Below are 22,985 nucleotides of genomic sequence, written 5' to 3'. Positions count from 1 at the left end.
TAAGGCTGAAATGATTTATCAGATTCATCGGTCATTGAAATAATCAACTAATTTAGTAATCAATTAATCGTTAACTGGAGTTTACACTCAGAAAGCCAATTTGAACATACTCAGAGCAGTAACTAATTCAAAACTTTCAAAATATGTATGTAGATTCTGAGTTTAAGATAATAAAAAAAAACTTTGTATGTAAATGTTTCACCTAGAAATGTGACGGTTTTAGCTACACCTGGGTCAAATTTGGTAAAAAAACAAACAAACAGAAAACAGAAAAACTATTAACCTGCTTTTGCTATGTAATTATTAACCGGTTAACCATTTGTTGATGCTAGCAGTATTTTTTACCTGCAGATGCATCCTTTGCTACAAATTAAGTGTTCAATAAAATGTTTACTCAGAGTAGTCAGAATAAGCCTAAATATTAAAACATTTGAAGAATTTGTCAAATATCTTTTTTATATATAAACATTAAAGACAACAAGCAATGAGCAAAAATTATTTTAATCAATCTTTTTTTTTTCTTACAAAAACATTTCCAAGGAGAGTTCCAAATGAAGCATCTTATCTGGGAGCATACAGTCTCTGCGGCCGCTTTTCTACGATATTTTACAGAGACTGGAGGGTCAGAGTGCAGGTTTCCCTCCAGGAGCGACAGAAGCTGCAGGGATGTGGCGTCTGAATGAAGATGGCGTCTATTACTACGGCAACCTGCGCTTAAATGTGCAGTAAAGTCTGTATTTCCCATCATGCATTGAGCTGAATATGTCCTAAAACCATCCGTATCTTCGTTGATTATAGAATTAAAGTCTCAGAGTGGAGTCGCTAAACCTGACAGGGAGGTTCTGGGTTTGCGCTTCTCTGAATACTGGGGGTTGCACCGAGTTCGCTTGGCAGCTGTAACACGTTTCTAAACGAGGTCCAAAGTTTGCTGTTGGGTTTTATCTCTCCCTGGAAGCTGTGAGGAGTGCACTGTAGGCAGCCTACAACAACATTTCTCATAGTTTTAATGACTCTTCTGAATAAAACGGCTCTGTTCTGCTGTTTCTCAATCAGTGTCTGGAGGAGCGGTGAGGGGGCGACAGGTGGAACGGTCGGGTCGGGGGTCAGTAGTCGTCTCCTCGGCTCACCACCTCCTTGCAGGTGGGCCGGAGCAGGATGGTGTGCTCGAACTGAGCCGTGTAGCAGCCCTTGGTGTCGCAGAGCGGCGGGTAGGGGTCCACGATGCCCAGGTCGCACAGGTTCTTCAGCGCCATCAGGTACTTGCTCTCGCCCAGGCGGTCCAGCCAGCGGCGGCAGAACGCCAGCGTGCCGAAGTTCTCGTTGATCACGTTCAGCAGGTGCTTCGCTCGCGGCAGCCTGGAGGGAAAAGAAGAGCGACGGGATTTAACTCAAACTTTCACACAATGCGCATGTTGTGTTCACGCACAAATTTTAACGTGTTGATGTGAGTAGCTCAGCTCTTTGACTTATCAATACATTATAGGGCTAATCTGATTATTAATTAGAAAATAGAGTTTAAAGAGATTTTTTCAATTTTTTTTTTTTTTTTTTACAAAGTTTGAAGTGGGTGAAGCTACAACTGCCACTTGAGGACATATTTACAAAGATTTTTATTAAGTTTTAAATGGAAACTTGTATTTTTTATACAGTTTTGGATTAATTACTGCTGTTCTTTCAGCAGATTTTCTTTTTTTAGTTTGTCCAATTACTAAATTAGTTGATTATTTCAATAATTATGATCACGATTCACATAAAACGTTGACAAAACGTCGACAAAACGCAGCGCAGCGAACGCGGCCTCACCTGATGGGAACATGGCCGACGTCAAAGTTCTTCATGTAGTGGGAGCACTCCATGTCGTCGTGGACGACGCCTTTCCCCGTGCTGCCGAACGTCTCGATGGCGTAAACCTCTCCCTCCTAAACACAGAAAACACACTCAGCACAGACCGACGTCCCAGTTCAACCATTAAAAGCAGTAAACACCACCCACCTCCATCCTGGTGGCTTCGCCTCCCTTAACGATGGGAACCGTCTTCCCAGCATGTATCCTGTACTGGCCGATGGAGTGACCGTTCAGGTTTCTGATTGGTTTCACTGAAAAAATAAATAAAATCAATGAGAACATAAAAACTTTTCACTGTTTTTATGTCAGATAAAACAAATGATTTTCTACAACTTTAAGTCTCTTATATTCCTTTGTTGTTGTTGTTGCTGCTGTGCAGCCTGTTTGTTACATTTAATAAACATTTATTAGCTTTAAGGAAGCATATCTTGGACCTAGAGCGGGTTGACAAATCAGTTTTAATCTGATAATATTATGACAAATAAAGTTTTTGAAGATTTACATTTTTGGAAAATCTGGATTTTTTTCCCCCACCAATTAACTCCTTGTCCATCAGTGATGGCCGCCATCTTGTTTGACAAGCATTTTATTTATTTGGACTTTGATTTTAGGACACATCAAGGTCAAGCTAAAACTTTTCTTACAAGAATAAAGTCATAATATTTCAATAATACAGTCATGGTAGCAATAAAAATAACACAATAACACTGCTAGCTTTATTCTGCTGGTAGCAAGTTTAGCAACCTTAGCAACCTTGCTAACCCAAAACCGGGTCAAATAAACACCTTGGTATGTTTTCCCGTCGAGCTCCACCTCGTAGGACTCCATCACCTCCTGAATCGCCTCGCCGACGTCACACAGACGCACATCGATGCCGGCGTTCTGCAACAGACCGACAGCAGCGCGTCAGCTGCCGGTTCCAAACAGATCAAACATGGCCAGCGTGTTTGAGTCCTACTTTGATTCCAGTGTTGGTGGCGTCCTGCACGGCCTCCAGCAGCTTGTCGTACTTTGGGTTAAACGTGACGGTGAAGGCACAGTCAATGATTCTCCCTGAAACACAGGAATTGGGGGGGGAGCGGCGTTAAATTTACAGATCTGATGTTTGATCTGTTGTCGCTGAGCAAAGCTGAAGCTGCGTTTTACCGTTGATGTGCGTCCCGAAGTCGATCTTGCAGACGTCGTCGTACTGCAGGACGGTGGGGTCTCCCGCGTTGGGGGTGTAGTGGGCAGCACAGTGGTTGAGGGAGCAGCCGGTGGGGAAGGCCAGCCCGGCGTTCAGCCCGTTCTCCTTTATCAGCTTACGGGAGCAATCCTCCAGACGCTCGCTGGGCAGAGGAGCAAAACATTAAAACCAGGAAGGAAAACGTCCAAACCAAAGAGGCTAAACACTACAAACAGAGCTGAGTGATGAATCAATTGTATTTTTTGATTAACTTTTGAAGACTTAGTTTCTGGAAAATCTGGATTTTTTTCACACCAATACACTTCTTAGTTCATAGTTCAGACTTTTCAACTTTAATATAAAAATAATGTGTAGGAAGTCCATAATTGATTGGTTGTGATGATTCTTCAGTCCAGCTGTGGAAAAACTTAATTTCTGAAGTTATTGTATTAGAAAGACTGAGAGATTGTCTGAAAGGGAATCTCATGCTTTTAAAAAATGGGAATTAGTTCTGGATTGTCTCAAAATCAAAAGGCCAGCGTCCAGCAGAGCCCACCGCACTGAAAACCTCCTGGTTATTCCACCAAATATTGATTCCTGAACTCTTCCTGAGTTAAAACATTTTTATTGTTGTTTCTAAACTAATATTAACTTGTTTTCTTTTTGTTATTTGAGGTCTGAAAGCACTGCGTATTTTTTGTTATTTTGACCATTTATCATTTTCTGCTGATAAATACTAAATTATTGCTTGTAATGTCAGAGACATGTTGTCAGTAGTTCATAGAATAAAAGAAAAATGTTCATTTTACTCAAACATAAACCTATAAAAAGAAGCAAAATCAGAGAAACTGATCATTTTAAGTTGTCTATTAATTTTTTCTGGAGAATACATTACAATAATCATAAAATAAAGTAGGAATGTAGAAAATAAATGTTTTATTAAACAAGTGTGTGTCTGAGCCGCCTCACCAGATCTCTATCATGGTGAGTCCGGGTTTCAGGAAGCTGCGGACGTGTTTCCGGACTTGTCTGTGGGCCTCGGCTGCCTGCCGGAAGTCGTTCCACACTTCCTCGTTGGCTTTGTCCATCACCCGCCTCTCCTCCATGGTCATACGCCACGTCGCACTCCGACTGGGAAACCACAACACGGGTTAGCGCCGACAACCTCGGCGAACAAAGTGAAAATAAAGAGACGTCTAAAACACTCACCCGTCCTGACAGACAGGATATTCACACTCCTGTCCGATGGGAAACACGCCGTTTGGGTACAACTCACAGATGGGGACAGACGGAGGATCTGTTTGAGCTTTGGCTGAAAAAATAACCAAATAAATAAGAAATGCATTAGTTTGTCCAACAGAGTATGAATCTTCAAAAAAAAAAAAAAAAACTCATCCTCTTACATCCTTTCTTCTTCTTTTTCTTCTTCTTCTTCTTCCCTGCTGCGTTTTCGCCATCGTCTCCATCTGAACAAACAAGCAGCCGTTAAACCGACATGTTGAGACGTTAAAGTAACCGAATAACAAACTGCTGATTTGCTGGCATATTTACCTTCCTCGCCTTCTTCGTCCTTCTCCTCAATCGACTGCTTATCCAGCTGCTTTGTCACTTCCGCCACGCCGTCCGCCGCTACGCCGTCTGCCTCAGGTTCCACGGCTGCAGCAGGAAAACCGGTAGAGATGATTTAGTTTATAATTGACATTTTTATCTGTTAAGGAAGGTATTAAATTCCATAAATAAAAAGACTTGTTTTGTTTTCTTTACGGCTAGAAAACATAAAATAATTATTTCTGTGTACCATTAAATTAAAATGTCAAACTATAAACTACATCACTGCATTTTTGTAAAATAAGCAACAAACAAAGTCCACATTTAGGTGATATGGACTACAACTTTTAAATAATTAAAATACAAAACAAGTTATTAAAGTTTATTTGAAGAGAGAAAATATGTACAATATTTTGCCCACACAAACACTTTATTCAACAATAATACTAATTATAATAATATTTATATGTGCAAAATTTAAGTGGTAATCATTAGAATTGGCTTTTAATTTTTTGTAACAAACAAAAGTGAAATATAATGCAAAGCTTGGTTTGAGAGAGGTTGAGAGAATCTGAGTAATGCATTACTTAATTTGCTGATTACATATTCTCCTGTTTTCTTACGTAACAACTACATTAAAAAGAGAATTACGAAACAGGAAAACTTGGCAGAGTTCCACCGCCATCAGTAAGCAGCAGCCAAAAGGTGGGGTCAGATAACAGGGAGGAGTTTTACAAATATTCTGAAACATTAATTTTATGTAATTTATACGTTTCTTTCTTGTTCTGAAACGTTTTCTGAGGCCTGAAAAAGTCCAATATACTCTGCTGTAAAACCCGCATGGCTAAAAGACGGGAAACGTCAAGTTCCGCCTGCTAGCTGCGGTGTTTCCGGTTTCTCTTTCAAAATAAACGCCCTAGATGTATAGGGGTTTTTTTAGACTATAAAACTGAGTGTCTGAAAAGCTTACGCAAACTAAATTTAGTTTTACTTGTTTTTTTTTTTGTTTTTTTTTTGAAAAGCTGAAAGATTTTGTTGTCAAACACACAACCCTGACTTTAACTTACCGGAAGTAAAGAGATTCACTTATTTTTGAAGGAAAGTTTTAGGAACTAAAAACTGCCATATTAAACAACAATGGCAATCCATGAAAGGGCTAGTTCAACCTTTCAAAGTAAAACAAATAGTTCAAAAATGTAAATCACTCGACTAGTTTAATCCTAAACTAAGTTATTCTATGCGACACTGGATTAGCTAAAATTTCCGGTTTGGCTTTATTGACGCCTTTTTTTGTCAATAAAACCGAAGAACACGAGAATAGGCTTTAAAAACAAGCCTATATAAAACAGAATTGTCGTACATTGAATACATTTCTTGAAAATATACCTGGGGAAACTGAAATGTTCTCATTTCGGTTTGTTACATTTAAAAACAATAACACTGAATTCATACAATTTGGAAGCGTTGCACCCTCTTCAGATATCATAACCAGTATTTTAAAGTGGGTAGAATAATGCAGCACAAATTTAATGGTTTTTACTAATCGAGATCTTTTAGTTGACCTGTTTTTAAAAGCAACACATAATCCATTTTCTCATAGCTTAAAGACGAAAGAAACTGCAGATGGCTTAGCGTTTCACAGCTGTAATTAACGCAGAAAGTTTGCTATCTTTAACGATCCGAAATAACTCAAAACTTCATGGTAAATGTTTCAAAATCACTCCAAAACAAGTATACAATGTTAGAGTAGGCAATATAAGTGTATGTGCATTTATGTCATGTACATTTTAGGGCTACATTTAAACATTTCCGACTCCAGTGCGGCTAACCCTGGCTAGTTTGGCGCAGCTTTAACTAAGCTAATGTTAGCTTCGTTAGCCTGTTAGCACTACAGCAGCCACAGAAAACCCTTACCTGTCGTTGCAGACTTGCTCTTTTTCTTCTTTTTCCTCTTCTTTTTTGCTGCCTCATCCACTGGGTCGGCCTCTTCCCGGATCTCGGCCTCCCCGTTCAGCTCCCTTTCGTGAACAGGCTTCTGGATCACTATCTGCTCCGCAACAACGTCCGCCATGATCGCAGGCACTGCTGGAAAAGGAAGCAGGAGGGAACTATTGCTGCCTTCACGGACACTCGTTACTTTAAAAACCGCAGTCGTCGCTGCATTACAGTTTTAACCTTTGCTTATAAATTGATTTATATTATTTCCTGCAATGTATGTTTATGTTTCATCGACTTAAACATCGTCTTCAAAAGGTTAATATGTCAATCAACTGAATATTTATTAACTGAAATCTATTTACAGCTATGAGCGTAGTGGGAATATATCCGAGCCAGATTTAAGCAATAAAACGCCTCACAAGGTAAAAACTTGCCGATTCAGAGAAGGCCAAAGATGGAATACCTTTAGATAACGCATGCATTAAACATGTTTATTATTATTATTAATAATAATAATAACAACAATAATAATAATAATAATAATAAATAACCAATTTGTGCTATGCAAGAAAAAAGACGACAGTAGAGTATACAATATATCTAAAATATTTTCACCAAATTAAACAAATATGGGATAAAATGTATTAACTGCAAATGATGCTATAAAAATTAATATAATAAAACTAAACAGTATTAGGTAGCATAAATAGCTTACATTATACAATACTATATAAAAAGTTTATTTTTCATAAATTAACTGAAGATATTACAATTCTCATTGCATGTTTGTACATTTTTTATTACATATATATTTTAGTACCTGTCTACTGTAATATATGCATGTATGAAATATTTCTATTACTGATAAAAGTTGTTTTTACCACTGAGACCAGCAGGTATAGAAAACCCCACTAGATGGCAAAGCTGTTCCAGTGACCAAAATTATAACACATTAAAATCAATTAAGACTCAACGGATTGTAATTTTCAACATTTTATAAATAATGTAAATATTAAATAGATAGCTAATGCTTCTAGAAGTGTTTATGGATACTGGTTAGTCAGATATTTATTTATTGTAAGCTGATAAAAAGATGGATCTTTCTTTTCTCAAATATCTTGTTAAACTGAATGTTTCACTTACAAGATAAATATAAGTATAAAAATTATTTTACTTAAGAAATAAGCTAAATATAATAAAACTAGTAATGTTTATATGTTAAAAAGGTAAATAACTATGTAAATGAAGATGTGAATTATAGTTTTCTCTCCTGTTAATCTGAGAAATGACTTCTAAAAACCCTGAAATGTAACAAATAAGTGAAGCTCATTAAAAAACTAATTCAGTTTTGGTGTGAACTAGTCGGGGTGCAAAATCCAGAAAACCAGATCAAATAACCCACAGAACCAGTTTGTAAACCCCCACAGTGACAGACGACGACACGTTTCATTCAACACTTCCAGAGTGGCGTTTTATTTCAGAGTGAAAAAATGCAGGAAGGGTCGGGAAAAGGCAAACATGGTGACAAGGTGGAGACGAGGACTGACGCCGTCACCATCTGGTGCTTTCTCTTAAAGCGACACGCCGGTCTCAGAAAAAAAAAAAAAGAAGAAGTTTTTAACTTCAAATCTGCATCGCGGTAAATTACATTCACGTCAACCACTTCAAACCCAAACGTTTCCCCCTGTAAACACACACACTGATGAAATGGGAGTTTCTCTTTACGTCACTGTGACTGTACGTTCTGCTTTGACCCCACCAGAGCAAATGGCATGTAGGAAACAGGGAGGGTACGGGGGGGGCAGGACCAAAATAGAGCGCTGATTGTAAAAAAAAAATAGCACAAGACTTCTTCTTCTTCTTCTTCTTCCCTCGTGTCTTTAGGAGAAGTCAGCTGAGTTCATGATTGTTTCTGGATTTCACTGCAGAACGGTTTGTGTTTACACACCAACAAATTGAACCAGTTTTACTGAAAAGCTGCAGGGTCTCCAGTTCTTTTTCTCATGAGCTGCACATGTGTTAAAGGGAAATTAGCCTTTATTTTCCTAATCATTTGCTATGTTTTCCTTTAATATTTGCTCCTTGGGATCAACAATAACATTGATATCAGATGATATTGGTAATTTTTTAATGTACTGTATCAGTTTGATATGAAAAACAGATATTGCCATCTATCTGTGTTTCTTTTTTTTAAAAACATGTCAAAACAGTAGAGAAATAAATATATATATTTCATAAACATTAGGTGCTATACGCTCAACAAGTGGTCAAGTTTTTCCTAAATATAAGCAACTTTTATATGATATGAGGTCAGATTTAGTCTTATAAAAGCATAAAATTGGTCTTTAAGAATAGGAAGAGTTGGAATTATACATAATTTTGGCCAAATTCATCCAGCAAACATTTGCTTAGTGAATAAACACAGAGTTCAGCAGTGAAGTAATCAGCTACATAAAAACTGACTGCAGATATGAAATGATGTGGTGGCAGCTGAGGATGTTTTGCTACTTGAGCCTCGCTGCGATGCGGGGAGGTTTTCTTGTTTTGTGTTTCTTGTTCCTGAGTTTCCACAGCTGTCAGAGTCGCAGGTGACAGAATGACGGACGGACGGGTGGAACATCAGGACGCAACGAGACGAAGACCGGACTGAGACATAAATACAGCTTCTGCTTAATGTCTAATCTTTCTCTGAGGTTCTGAAGTTTTCTCCTCCTTCCTCATCCTCCTCATCATCTCCAAACGTCTGCTCCTCCCTGTTGGCGAGCGACTGTGAGCGCGCCGCCACCTGAGCGGCGAGGGCGGAGCTGAAGCTGAGCGTCTCCGAGCCGTGGATCTCCGTCAGTCTGTCCAGCACCGACACGGCGGGGATTTTCGGCTTCAGGAAGCAGTCCAGACCGTTCTGACGCTCCTCTTCCTCCTCCGTGATGCCGTCGTACTGGTGCAGCTCTGAAGCTCCGCCTCCAACAGAAGGTCCGCCCGGCTCGCTTTCCTCCGAGCCGCAGCTGAACTCTGTAACTGGGTCAGGCCTCACCCTGTCGTCCTTTCCTTCCCCTGGCTCCCCGTTGTTTCCTGCCGGCCGCTCTGATAGGTAGTTTCCTTCCTCAGAACCGATTCCTGCAGCGCCCACTGGACCCGGAGCATCAGGACTCTGGGTCAGAACCGAAGGCAATGCAGCAGCTGCAAGAGAGGCAGAAAGCAAACACTTAAGATTTTACTACAACTAGAGTTGTAAAGATTAATCAGATTAATTGTGATTAATCAATTATTGATCATTAATAGACTCAAAAAAAAGGCCATTTGCTGGAAGAAAATCATATTCAGAACTGCAATTTAGCAAAAACTGTACAAACCCCCCCCCCACATTTTACATTTAATTTAAAGAAAGCCTATGTAATTATGATGGAAAAGTTTCAGCTTCACCTGGTTCATATTCTGTAAAAAAAAAAAAAAAAAAAAAGAGATCCTATTGCAGCTTTTATTGTCCAATTATTAATTGCTTAATAAATAAATAATCAACCCAAAAACTACTTCAGTAAGAGCAGCACTACTTCAACATGTTTCTACTCCAGTAAATGTAAAAAGTTGTTTGGTAAAAAGGCGACTCGACTACTGAGCAACTAATCAAAACATAAATAATTTAATATTTAAAAATTATATCAGACAGACCAAAACATAAAGTTTATCTTGAAATTTTGGTAAAGATCAAAATTTTAATAATTTATATCAATAACATAATTACAAAATAAAATCAGGCAAAAGAAGCATATTTCCAAATCAATTTCTTTCAAAATAAAACTGGTAAAACTAACAAAAATGGTGAATTTCTGTTTCTGGGTAGAGAATCCAGAACTCGTAAAAGTAAAAAGTACAGTGTAGCAAAAATACTCGTAAAAGTAAGTTTCCTCCCAGGTCACTCAAGTAAATGTAACTGAGTAAAAGTAACTAGTTACTAGCCAACTCTGACTAATGTGAAGGAGTTCTAAGACAGTAGTTGCAACTTTGCTTGTTTGGGTTGAGAACAGACCTGCAGCTTTTCTATTCTGTCATCCAGACTGGAAGCAGAAACTACAGCAGCTTCACTCCAGGAATAACTCCAGACCTTGGTCGCTGAACAGCATCTGCTTCCTCTTCATCCTCTCCCCCTCGGACGCTCGGAAACCCAGGACGGCTTTCAGCTCCGACAGGACGCGCCGCGACTCCTCCCTCTCCCTCCGCTGCCGCTCCCGCTCCTCTGGGGACAGAATGTCGGACCAGGAACCTCTCCCCTCCCCGTCCGAGTCCGAGTCGGAGACGTAGGCCTCCAGCTCCTGGCGGGACCAAACAGAGGGATGGGAATCTAAGTTTGAGACAAACAGAGTGTGAGTTTTCAGCTGAAAAGTCGGGGATCTTATCTCACCATTTCCTCTGGAACCGGGTCTCTGTCCAGGATGAGCGGGTAGGACGGAGGAGCAGCAGGAAGTTCAGGAACAAGAGGAGCAAATTGCTCCGTGTCGTCAGGATTACCTGGACAGAGGGGGCGCTGTGAGCTCACCGGAGCTTTGAGTGGAGGAAAAACAGGCCCACAGCACAACAGATCTTCCACTATGTTTTAATTGGGCATGCAGTGCTTCTTGGTTGTGGCCAGCAGCAGCTTATTGGGATGTAAAGTGACAAGACGTTTGTATAGTCCACAGGTGTCAAACTCAAGGCCTGGGGGCCAAATCTGGCCCGGTGTAACATTTTATGTGGCCCGTTAGACTCCAAACTACATCAATAAGTCCTTCCAGTTTTTCACAAATCTGTAAAATTCACACAAACTCAACGCATCTCCACATTTTTTCCTCAGTCTTAAAAACACTAAAAGAATCACAAAATCCTGGAGGAACAGCTATTTATTGATATTTTAACAGTTTAATTGGTTTTGTCGACATATTCTGGCACAATCGGTTCTTTAAGAACATTCAGATTTATGATATGGCCCAAAATGAGAGCCCTGGTATAGTCCTTAGATCTATCCTAACTGTTCAAGGAAGCATAAAAGGTCACATTTAAAAATTAGAAAATCTTAGAAGTTCTGATACTTCTATATGGTTTTCTTTTAGCTTTTTAGAATTGAATAAATGTACTGTGATTTAAGGTCGGTTTCTCAGACTATGCTGCTGCAATAAAAGACATTTATTCTCAGGACTTGAACAGTTCTGTACCAGGAGACCCAGGGATTTAAGTGTTTTGTTATAAATAACTGATAAAGTGCTACATGTGCCGTTTTTACTTTCCCTGCTTACCTGTACAGGCGTTGGCTCGTCTTAGCATGTGCTCCACCTGGCAGACCGTGTCCTCCCAGCAGCCGGCGCTGGCCTGCATGTGGGGTTGCAGCTGCTGCAGCCGCTCGCTCAGGTCACGGTAGCCTTCGAGCGTCAGCTCCGTCAGCTCCTTGGACACCATCAGCTTCTCCAGATTGTCCTCCAAGATGATCATCCTGTTGGTTCAAAAGGGTGGAGGTCAATCTGGCCTTGATTTAATACGGACAAAGTGAAACAAAGCGAGTTGTGCATGAGTCTCACTCGCTGAGCAGAGCCTTGAGGTGGAGCTGCAGGCTGCGGATGGATGTGTGCAAAGCGTTGAGTTCTCGGCATTTCTCCCTCGCTCGTCCGCTGCTGTCGGCGCTCGATGTCCTGGGCTGCATCTCGAAGTGCCGGTGGAAGTCGTAGCTGCGCTGCACGTCGCCCAGACAGCTGGCCAGGGCGTGATGGAGGGGCTCTGTCACCGCGGCGACGGACCGGTGCAGCGGAGGTGGAGGAAGTGAGGGAGATGAAGGAAGAGGGATGTCTTCTTTGGTTCTGCCTTCCTCGGACTCCTTGGTTCGGTGCGGTGAGAGGAGGAGAGCGAGTCGACGGAAACATTCTGAGCTCTGACCCAACCACAGCTGGAACAACATCTGGAACAACAATAATAATCAGTTGATCTAAAAGCTGATTAATCTTATTGATCTACTAATGACTAAGTGGCTATTTTCTTAAAAACTTGACTGAACATCTTACCATTATATAAATAACTATATTTTTCATAAACTAAATAAAAAAAATCATTAAATTTTAACGTACAACATATTTTGTATATACTCCCTGTTTATTCAGTGAATATAAGATACTCACTGAATAAACAAAGAATTGTGGTTTTCTTATATTAAACTTAAATATATTTTTATAAATACAACAAAACAGGAACCTCTTAAGTTTCTGAATAGAAAATTAGAAGATGAAAAGAAAAAGATTCGTGTGCAATATTTAATTCTCCATAACCAGAGGCGGTGGTTGGTCTTAAAGGAATAGAGTAAATTAATTACATTAACTCTAAACAGCCCACAAAATCAGCCTTGTTTAGTGGCATCGTGTTTTTCCCCATCATATTACAATTTTTCACCACTATCCTCTCTCCACTTTAGTGACTTATTAGCCTCACTTCGTAGCACATCGGCTGTTTGAGGAGTTTCGTTGCTAACTGCTCCGTTATGTAGCTCAAATGAGCGCCATAAAGGTGATAACTTAAGGAGATTGTCGAGTATTTTTATTTCAAAACCACTTAAGGAGTTTGTCGAGTGTTTATTATTTCAAAACAGAACCGCATACAGTGCACTGCACACCCCAAACCGGATTCTGTTTGGGCCGTTTCTCTTTCCCGTTCTGATACGGCCGCCATCTTTGTTTCTACCTCAACGGCTCCGACCAGCGGCGCCCTCTGCTGGATGGTGACCAAACTACAACACTAAAAGAAGGTCTAATTTACGTTATTAGTTAATCGATTGGAACAAATTTTAATTTAATAAACCGCTAACCGACAATTAATTCTAAGTTGATAAATTGTTTGCGTCTCTATTTCAAAGTTTCTCCATCTTCTGATTCCTTTACTTAGGGAATACCAGACTTTAAGCGTGACGAGGCCGAACCTTGAGGGCTGGAAGGCTGTAGTCGTCGGTCAGCTCCTGCGCCTGCTCGTCCCCCAGGTGTTCGATCCCCAGGCCGAGGCCCAGCTCCTTCAGAGGCACCGCGCACACGTAGTTGGTCACATTGTCGACCTCAGAGTTCAGCGGGAACGTTCAGGGGAGTTAAAGACACAAAACATATCTGGAAAAGCAATGTTCACATCTATAAACTTTAATTTGTTCCTGGTTTCTGTCTCAGGCTTATTTCACCTAACGTGAAGGGATCTTTTTGGTGAAAATATGTCCTGATGCATCAAAGAATCTATTCTGAAAGTCATTAAAGGATGGTTAGGGATCTGAGCTAATAAAAAATAATAATATTTCGCTGCAGAAGGAAATAAACAGGGATGAAAAAGGATAAAAAGGAAGGTGAAAAAAGAACAAAAAAAAACTAAAAAAAAGAAAAATTACAGAAATAAAAAATCTGAAAAAGAAAGACAAAAGGGAAAAATCAAATTAGGAAAATGTAAATAAAATTAGACAAAGAAACAAAAAGGAAAAAATAGAAATAAGCATGGAACATGAAAGGAAAAAAACTGAAAAGGGAAAAAAAACTAAAACAACAAATAATAGAACAGATGAAGGAAACAGAACAGAAATGAAAACAAAGAAAAAGCAGAAAAGGAAAAAGAAGAAATAAAAAACAAAAACGAGCATGAAAACAGAAATGAAAAGGGTGAAAAAGAAAAATCTCTTAGAACTATATTAAATTAATCAGAGTTGGGTAGTAAATAGTCACATTAATGCAAGAAAATAAATAAATAAAAAAATCTGATAACTTCCGAGACGACACTGAAATCCTTCACAGCCTCTAATTTACGCTGTGAATGAAAACATTAATCAAATTAATCCAAATCAAACAGCAGCAGTGGCACAAAAGCAGCTGAAAGCTTCAGGAAGTTTTACAGCAGCGCACATCATGGAGGTCCTGGTTTACTCAGGTGAAGGATATGCTTTGAGCATGTGGCAGGTGGCCCGGCGCGAGGCTCTGAAGGCCGAGCGGAGAGCCCGGTACAGCACCTTCCGGAGTCCCATCAGCTGCTGGCTGCGAGGCACCGCCCCGGGCCCCGCCCTGCTAAAGGAGCTGGCCGCACTCACCCTGTCGAGCAAACTTGACAAGTGAAATGTGATACAACTGTGGAGACGTCCCAAAGAGGCGTGGGGGCACACACAACACACAAGACAGACGACTGAGACATGAACGCTACTCAGCATCAATCAAATGCACCTTTCATGTAAAAGAAACAACAAACTTTTAAGAGTTTTAGGTTCTTTTTTCTAGACATAAAACATTAAATTTCACTACAAATTTACAGCAGATATTTCTAGAGTGGCCAGGCATTAACATGAAGCCTGCAAAAACCAGAAACTGGAGAGAAATAACGATAAAACGAAGGAAAAAAGGTACGACACATGGAGAAAGGAGGAATAAATAGACGGATGAAGGTAGAGAAGCAAAGGAAATAAAGAGAAAAATGAGATAAAGAGGGACAAAATAAAGACAGACAGGATACAAGGAAGAAAGAAAAGAACAAAAAGGACTTAAAGATAATAAATAAGATAATGAAGAATCATTAAAATGCAGCATCACTTGCTGCATTTTCATTATAAATGTGTGCAAAACTTTGTCAATATTCTGTCAATATCACAAAATACAATTTTACAATTGTGATGTTTCCATTAAATAAGAAACAGAATTAAAACCACACGTTACGTGATAAGTTATTAAAATCATGGATCCATTTATCTGAGCCTTAATTTGTTATTATCCTATCTACTGTCTTTTCTAAATAAAGCTCAACAATGTTTTTCAAAGAAAGTCTTTCATTTACATGTTCAAATTTTCCAAAATTCCTAGTAAGCTTAAAACAAGTTGCACTTTCAAAATAAAGCGCATCCTTACCCTTTAATGTCAGTCTTGATTATTTGTAGTTTAAATTAGGGGTGGGCATTTATCGTATCATATCGTATCGTATCGTTTATCATTTAGCGTGAAAAATTTTCTTGTAAAAATTTTGATTTACTCTTATGATAAACTCCAGATATTTATTGTAAACTAAAAAAAAAACCCAGTATGACTGGAAATGTTATTTTTGCCATTTTCTCCATTTATAGAGAATCAATAAATCTTAGTCAATTCGAAAATATGATTAACTGCAGTTACTGTGAGCAGTTTAGTGATATGAATCAATCTTTTTTTTTTAAAGTCAGTAGAGTCCCGAAGACGCCTAATTCAAATGGAAATGTTTTTCAGCAATATTTGTGTTTTTGGCGCCACGAATGCTGTGCCATGTATCACAGTAATACAGTTACCTGAAAGAAATAAGTATTTTATCAAACTCTTTATCATCGTCACAACAGTAACACAAAATATTGTGATAAAATTTTAAGTTCATATCGCCCAACTTGGTTTAAATTACTGCAAAAGATCCAGTTAAAAGCAGTACAACACTAAGTTATCCTAAAACTCCCCCTTCATAATTAATCAATCTAGAATAAATCAATCTAGAAGAATTTCTGTGATTGGATGAGGAAGAGTGAAGCACTTACAGGGTGAACCCTCTGGAGATGACCTCCGTCTCCTGGACCAGGCGCAGGGCTTTTCGGGCCAGTCCCGTCAGAGTTTTGCTGTTATGGACCAGCGTCTGGAGCCGCGTGGTTCTGGTCTGGACGTCCTTCTGCATCCGCCTCCGTCTCCACAGCGCCAGGCCCCTCAGCGCCACCCAGCCCAGCAGGGCCAGAGCCCAGGGGGCCGCAGCCAGGGACCACAGGCTGTCCGGAGAGCAGCAGACGCCCAGCAGCACGGCAGCCAGGCCCAGCAGCCCCGCCACATCCCTGACAAAATAAATCCATCGTTATTAACTGAGTAAAGTAGAAGAAGAGAAGGTTAAGCTTTTTACACCAGGGTTAGCATTAAAGCTGGACAATAAATCAATAAAAATATGTATTGTCATAGACTTGAGATCAAAGTCAATACATAATACATGTGATAGAATATTCACTGAACTCTGATCCAGAACCACACAGCATTCTGGGAAATGGGGGCAGAGGAAAACCTTTAGCTGCTCAACCTCTGTTGGTGGCTTCAACTCACTCACTCTCTCTTTGGTTACCTAGCAACTCACTCTGTCTGTCTTTGGTTACCTAGCAACAGCCTGTTGAGTAAGTTCGGCAGCAGTAGTTTAAATTTTTGTTACTGTGGTGCGTTTACTGTCTTTATATTTAAAATAAAAAATAACAGCGTGAAGTGAAAACTGTGGACTAAACAAACACAAGGTCACGACTACAATTTGGTAATATTTCAGATATTCAAAACCGAAAACTAATCAATAATTATCAATTTCGACTGACATGAAATGATTTTATCGTGAGACGATTTTCAGCCATATTGTGTTCCAAAACCTTAATGATTGTGACTTACGGTATTTAGGCCTGAACATTTGCAGTTGTGTAAGGATTGCACAAGCAGGGTGATGAACTGTGTCAGTAATTATTGTGATAAACAAAAACATTACTTATAATAAAACTGGAGAATATTATATAGTCAAGTAATTTGATGTTGAAGTAGCTTTAGCTGGTAAAATTGTCAACTACAAATCCAGGTTCCTATGTTTGTTAACTGGTGTCCCACAGGGCTGTATGCCAGGTACAATTATTTTTTGGGATGTATATTATTGTTTTACCTTCTCTTCTCAGTTGGAGGCATTTCATAATGAATAGGATTGTTTACCAATGTACAGATATTTATTATTCCTTCAAGCACAATGTAAACAAATGAGCTATTAAGAATGAGCAATGTCTAAACACTTGTTAGTTTTATTGATGTGGATCGTCTTTGCTGGAACAATCACATTTATTGCACAATGTTTTAGTTTTTTTAACTAGAAAAATATAAAAATAAATAAAATATTTTAATTATATGACATACTCATTCAAGCTAGCTTTCCAGTTAACCTGGACATATTTACCTTTAACTTGTTTAATTATTAATGAACAATGTCCATTTTAAATGAATGAATTATAAAGAGAGAAATACCATAGCGATGGAGTGGAGACGAAACTCTGCCTGGGGAGGGAGCTGACTCGGCTGGGGGAGCCGGAGGGCGACGAGCCAAGGGTGAGCAGGCTCGGGTCCAGCAGCTCGATGAGCTCCACGTCCTCCTGCAGCAGAACGTCCTGGTCCAGGATGCATCTGACCGAGTACTGGCCGAAGACGCCGTCCTGTGACGAGGCGGGAAAACCAGTAAAGCAAAACACAAACAATAAACATTTCGCAAATGATATAAAAAATAAATGCATTTCTGGACGTACCAGCTGTTGCTCCAGCTTACGGGATTCAGCTGCCTGGTGAAGAGGACTCCATCTCCACAAGGCCTCAACCAGCCTCCATAAACATCCTCCCTGCAAGAGACGCACAGCAAGGAAACATAACCAAACAATTCAGAGATAAACTCACAATAGGCTTATCTCTGTTTAGATTGCTAAATTATTTGCTCTGCAAGAACACAAAACCTTGCCAAATATCTTTGGTCTAGTTTATAGAACGCCTGAAATAAGACAAAACTAACTTACAAGTAACTTTTCAGTAAGACACAGGAGCTTGGTTGAAGTCATAAAAGTTATATTTCCACAGGCAGATTATTTCACTTATAACATGAAAAACATCTTGTTACAAGTAAAGTAATCGGTACTAATACATTTTCATCACATTAAGGAATTATTTACGCAATACAAGCTCCTTTAACTTCCTGCAAAGTTACTTGTAAGTTAGTTTTGCCTTATTTCAACATACTAAGATATTTGCACAGCGAACTAGACCAAAGATCCTTGGTAATATTTGTGTTTTTGCAGTACGACGTTTTTATGGACAAATTCTTAAGTCAACAAACACACCAAAGGAGTTTCCCAGTTCACAAAGTCTTTCGTGCAATAATCTGTAAAGGAGTTCTGCTGCACAAACTATAAAACTTGTTTCAGTTTCTGTAAGGAGTTTGTCATGTTTGTGCACTTTAATAAAAAGCCAAGTCAATCATCAAACTGTATTTCTGTTGCAGAAATACACAAAACGCACTTTAACCAGCATATTCCCCTGTCAACACCTTCACTGAGGGAAATCACCACAGACTTTTACAATGTTTCAGTGCAGCACCGTTTGGATGCATGACTAAGCTCAAGGGATTTTTCAAAATCTTGCTCGGTTTTGTTGCCAGATCCTCCCAAAAATGCATAACACCTCGATGTGGACAGGATTTATTTGACTCTAATCTGCTTACCGTGTTTGAGTGAAAATGGGACTCATGTCGGCGCTCATGTTTGTTTAATTTCAGAGGCGGTTAAGTGTGTTTACTCTACAACTGCAACCGTATTGATTACCAACGGGACGTTCACACGCCACTGATCATCAGTTTTATCCGCAGCATTATCAAAGTAGGCCACAACTCTGCCCAGAGCCGTACCACAGACGATAATCAACAGCAGAAATGATGCAAGGCCTGGATGGATCAAATCCAGTTATTACTCTGGTGTACTCATGTTGACGCTCATCTGAATTCTGCTGCAGCTTCTGGAAAAACTGCAGCTCTGATGAGTGTTAGTAATTCAAGGAGCTGGAGTAAAAGCTCCTTGTGCAGAAAAGTGTGGGACTGCATGCAAAGTCTCTCCAAAATAAAGCAGAAACAGAAACAATGATTTGGCTTCAACAGCAAATCATGTAAATTTATTTTGCTATTTTCGTTAAACTGGTTCACAAACCAGTTGGAAATGACACCACAGCTGAACCGTAATGTTATGTATAGTTTACTTTTTGTGTTGCTAAAAGAAATTATTCCATCTCCAGAGTATCTGTGTTCAAGTTTCTCTCTTTCCCGAGTCATTGGTGAAGATACAGAAGAAGACTTTAGGTTTAATATTCTATTAGTTTTTTCGGTAACACTTTATTTGAAGGGGGGTGAATAAGACTGACATGACACTGTTATAAACATGACATAACACCTGTCATGAACATGAATAAGCCTTCATGAATATTTATGACTGTTGTCATAAAGCGTCATTCGGTAAATTATAACACTTTTAATACAAAGTTGACATTATTCAAAATGTCTTTATTATGACAACTTGACATTAACCAAGAAATCATTACTGATATAAATTTGTTATAAAAGTATTACTGATTGCACTTTAAAAATTAGGTAACTTTATGTTATTAAAGGTAAAGTTTAAACAGTAATGATTTATTGGTTAATGTCAAGTTGTCATAACAAAGACATTTTGAATAATGTCAACTTTGTATTAAAAGTGTCATAATTTACCGAATGACGCTTTATGACAACAGTCATAAATATTCATGAAGGCTTATTCATGTTCATGACAGGTGTTATGTCATGTTTATGACAGTGTCATGACAGTCTTATTCACCCCCCTTCAAATAAAGTGTTACTGTTTTTTCTTTGTCGAGCTTTTCATTCAGGTTTTATTTGATAGATCAAAACAAAGTAGAACAAAACTATTAAGTGGAAGAAAAATAACAATATGTGAAGCTAGTAGACACATAAAACATGACAACTTAACCACAGGAAACGTATGCACTGTTCCATGTTCGTAATGGGAAAAGACGTTTCACATGAAAGGATACATTTATACCAGATAAATTATTTACTGGTAGACTGAACAATTCCCCAGGACTGTATTTGCATAAGCAGTTCAAGTACAATAAAAAGAAAGAGAACAGGTAAATGAGGCTGTAAATTATGTAGCAGTCTGTGTAACAAGGTACTTCAGTACTATAACACATAAACAGAGAGCTGCTTCATATGTTAATGTCATATATACTACGTCGTCTACTGCCGCCTGCAATATATCACAACACAATTTAAAGAATGCATCCTTTAAAATTATGCAAACCTTCACAGCAGCAAATCAGGACTTTGACATTTATGAGTGTTTGAAGCAGCACAGAAAGTTATCTATCCGAGTTTAACTTTTATCTGGGTTTCAGGAAATGGCTGGAAGAGGGAAGAGTCAGATCTGAGTCTCTCATCCTCCTCAACTCTGTAGAACAACACACCGCCGGGGAGGAAGCATGACACGCATGGAAAGTTCCCGAGCGAGGCGAGCGTAGCTCCGCTTCCCGTTTTCATGAGGAGAGCAAATAAGGAGAGGCTGAGTCATGTGATCCCCCCCCCACCCACCCAAGCTTACCGGGACACGTCGCCTGCACAGCTGAATAAAACCTAAAACTAGAGTCATTAATGGTTGTTTTAATCCTCAGGTTGCGCTCAGTTCTACTAAAAACATCTGGAGAATGAACACACAGAAATTATACTACCATAAGTTGCTGCTGGAGTGAGGGGTTACATCGGAGAAAAAACAACCAGATGGCTGTAATCACATTACAGAAATCTCTTATAAAATCAGGGCCATCTTTTTTTTTTTTTTATATCTACCCGATGCAACAAGCAAAACAAAATGTAAAAACATGATACCTGAATCTGGATGTAAGAAGCTTCTGCTCCCATGTTTGTTGCCATGTTTGTTGCCTTGTTTGTCAGAAGCCAGCATGTGTCCTTTTTTGGGGTCAATAGTCTAATTAATTACTTTTATCTGACTGCACAAGTGATTAAAGGGGAATGACATGAAAAACACAGACGCCGCTTCAGGACGCAAGAGGAAGCCAGGATGGATGCAGAACAAGAGAATCACACTGCGACGCTGATATCTACTGCAAAAATTTCCTTTGATGCATCAAATTATTATCATCATTATTATCACTATACAGTTAAATCACAAAATGATACCAACAGCTGTCACCTTCTACAATAAAACCACCTTTATTGTTTTGCAATAAAGCAACAGAAATAAAGATTCAGACAAAAAGTTCTTAGTGTTAAAAACAATAAATGTAAAAAAAAAGATTAACAATAGCAATGATAATAATAATACATACATATAGTACAAGGCTAACAAAAAACAGTAAAAATAAGAGAAATTAGGAAGAATGAATGGAAAAAGCATGAATTTTGATGGATATAGAATAAAAAAGGAAATAAATATAATACTCTATTGTCTTTTTATATTCTTATCAAAATCTAAAAAATGCTTTTACTAAATTCTAGACTCTCTCTTTAATGTTTTACCTGACATTATCAGATAGTAAACTGTTGCATAATTCACTATATTTCCTTAAATTATCATCTTGAAAATTGACCAAATGAAGAGATTAAATACGTTGTTCATTCTGGATTCCATCTGATGGCGGAATGAATAAAACTTGTGATATTCAGCGGGACAAATCTTCAGTAATCTCTCATGAATACCAAGAAAAGCTTGTTTCGTATCAGTAAGCAGGATGGAGGAGAACTCACTGAGGTTTTCTGCTGCTCTTGGCCACGAGAGCCCAGGTCTCCCTCTGCACCGCCGTACTCCTCCTCCTCCTGCGACGCCGTCGGACATGACTCGAAGTCTGTGTGCCCTAGATCCTGAAGGTACTGGAACAGCGGGGAGTTCTGCAGAGATGGAGAGAAAGAGAAACTTACTGATCTGAATGAGGAAGAGGAGGAAAATGTCATGTCAGCTGAATCAAGATGAAAGGATGTGAGATGAAACTGGTCTCATGTTTACATGGTGTGAATAAAAATCCAGGCATGTTAATTTTTAGTTTTTAGAAAAAAAAAGCATAAACTTGTTTAATCCCAGATAGAAAAGTGCAATCTGTTATGCAATTATGATTTTATCCAAATGATGTCTGACCCATTTATTCCCAGCTGCTGAGCCCATATTTCTGGGTGATATCCATCTGAGCAGCTCCTTTGTGTTTAATTCCTGCAGGAAAGCATTTCAAGACATCTACAATCATTGCCAACTGCCTGCACTGCAGCTATAGCAAACAATAGCTACTCACATGCATTGTCACACGAAGTCGCAGCTCATGTTGTCACCAAGCAAACACTCAGATGTAGAGCTACGCTGGAGTCATTTTTCAGAACCGACGCAACAGCACTGGATGTGATCATCCCCACCCCACCTCGTTATAAATGCGGATGAAACACCGGCTCAGCCTCCCTCATGACCACCAAAGCTCCTTGGCTCGACAGGAACACGCTCAGAAACTCAGCCAAATATGTGGAGTTGCTTGGGATTACACTGCAACAGGCAGGGGGCTGCTAAAGCGACGCTAGCTTACCTGTTAGCCTGTTAATGAGCCCATATTTACCTCCAATGGTTATGACAAAGCATCAGTTCGTTTAGAAGAAGAGGCGCGTTTATACAAACCTCAAATACCACATCTTCGTCAAACTCCTCCGTCATTGCTCTCCGCCATCGATACCAAACCCATTCAGCATTCTCCAGTTGGAGGCGAGAGTTGTCACAAACAGCGGTTGGGAAGTTATGAGTTAGCCGGGTGCTAACGTTCGGCTAAAACTACAATTCCCAAACTGCAATTCGATTTGCCACTTCCTCGCGAGGAATGATAATATAATATAATATAATGTAATATAATATAATATAATATAATTAAAATAGTTACGTTTT

The 22,985-nt window shown here is 39.2% G+C and overlaps 2 protein-coding genes across 6 annotated transcripts; both read right to left on the bottom strand.

Annotated features, from left to right (window-relative positions):
- Positions 1–485: 485 nt before the first annotated feature.
- On the bottom strand, positions 486–6,671 carry metap2a (methionyl aminopeptidase 2a). Its single transcript, XM_015000810.2, has 11 exons — positions 6,473–6,671; positions 4,562–4,666; positions 4,414–4,476; positions 4,220–4,322; positions 3,980–4,141; positions 2,992–3,173; positions 2,804–2,898; positions 2,631–2,727; positions 1,993–2,096; positions 1,804–1,919; positions 486–1,356 (listed from the first exon to the last, which is right to left on the bottom strand). Exons 1-11 carry the CDS (start codon positions 6,627–6,629, stop codon positions 1,104–1,106), a joined length of 1,437 nt encoding a protein of 478 aa, XP_014856296.1. The 5' UTR covers positions 6,630–6,671; the 3' UTR covers positions 486–1,103.
- Positions 6,672–7,940: 1,269 nt separating this feature from the next.
- Positions 7,941–22,872, bottom strand: vezt (vezatin, adherens junctions transmembrane protein). Of its 5 annotated transcripts, XM_088003255.1 has the most exons (13): positions 22,725–22,872; positions 21,818–21,958; positions 20,939–21,019; positions 17,769–17,858; positions 17,494–17,678; positions 16,008–16,292; positions 14,411–14,568; positions 13,422–13,570; positions 12,040–12,413; positions 11,761–11,954; positions 10,893–10,999; positions 10,596–10,803; positions 7,941–9,673 (listed from the first exon to the last, which is right to left on the bottom strand). In XM_088003255.1, exons 1-13 carry the CDS (start codon positions 22,758–22,760, stop codon positions 9,174–9,176), a joined length of 2,508 nt encoding a protein of 835 aa, XP_087859381.1. In that variant the 5' UTR covers positions 22,761–22,872; the 3' UTR covers positions 7,941–9,173. The 5 variants fall into 5 exon arrangements, 4 of the variants coding, with proteins under 4 accessions (XP_087859381.1, XP_087859377.1, XP_087859378.1 ...); XM_088003251.1 differs by lacking the exon at positions 20,939–21,019; XM_088003252.1 differs by lacking the exon at positions 20,939–21,019 and having other exon boundaries at positions 14,411–14,556.
- Between the last annotated feature and the right edge of the window lie 113 nt (positions 22,873–22,985).

Source organism: Poecilia mexicana, unplaced genomic scaffold, assembly GCF_051168715.1.
Source record: "Poecilia mexicana isolate PSO_F unplaced genomic scaffold, ASM5116871v1 scaffold_23, whole genome shotgun sequence".
NCBI classification, from domain to species: Eukaryota; Metazoa; Chordata; class Actinopteri; order Cyprinodontiformes; family Poeciliidae; genus Poecilia; species Poecilia mexicana.
Note: the sequence above shows the minus strand (reverse complement) of the source record. Positions and strands in the feature narration are given on the sequence as shown.

What these genes read in the sequence shown, in the direction of transcription:
- metap2a (XM_015000810.2), bottom strand. Translation starts at nt 6,629, where the DNA reads ATGGCGGACGTTGTTGCGGAGCAGATAGTGATCCAGAAGCCTGTTCAC. An exon ending in GAGCAAGTCTGCAACGACAG is followed by an intron (nt 4,667 to 6,472) that starts GTAAGGGTTTTC and finishes TTCCTGCTGCAG; the next exon opens with CCGTGGAACCTGAGGCAGAC. An exon ending in CTTCGGGACGCACATCAACG is followed by an intron (nt 2,899 to 2,991) that starts GTAAAACGCAGC and finishes CCTGTGTTTCAG; the next exon opens with GGAGAATCATTGACTGTGCC.
- vezt (XM_088003255.1), bottom strand. Translation starts at nt 22,760, where the DNA reads ATGACGGAGGAGTTTGACGAAGATGTGGTATTTGAG. An exon ending in CACCTGCCACATGCTCAAAG is followed by an intron (nt 13,571 to 14,410) that starts CATATCCTTCAC and finishes AACTCCCCTGAA; the next exon opens with CGTTCCCGCTGAACTCTGAG. An exon ending in ACAGCCTTCCAGCCCTCAAG is followed by an intron (nt 12,414 to 13,421) that starts GTTCGGCCTCGT and finishes TTGTTGTTCCAG; the next exon opens with ATGTTGTTCCAGCTGTGGTT.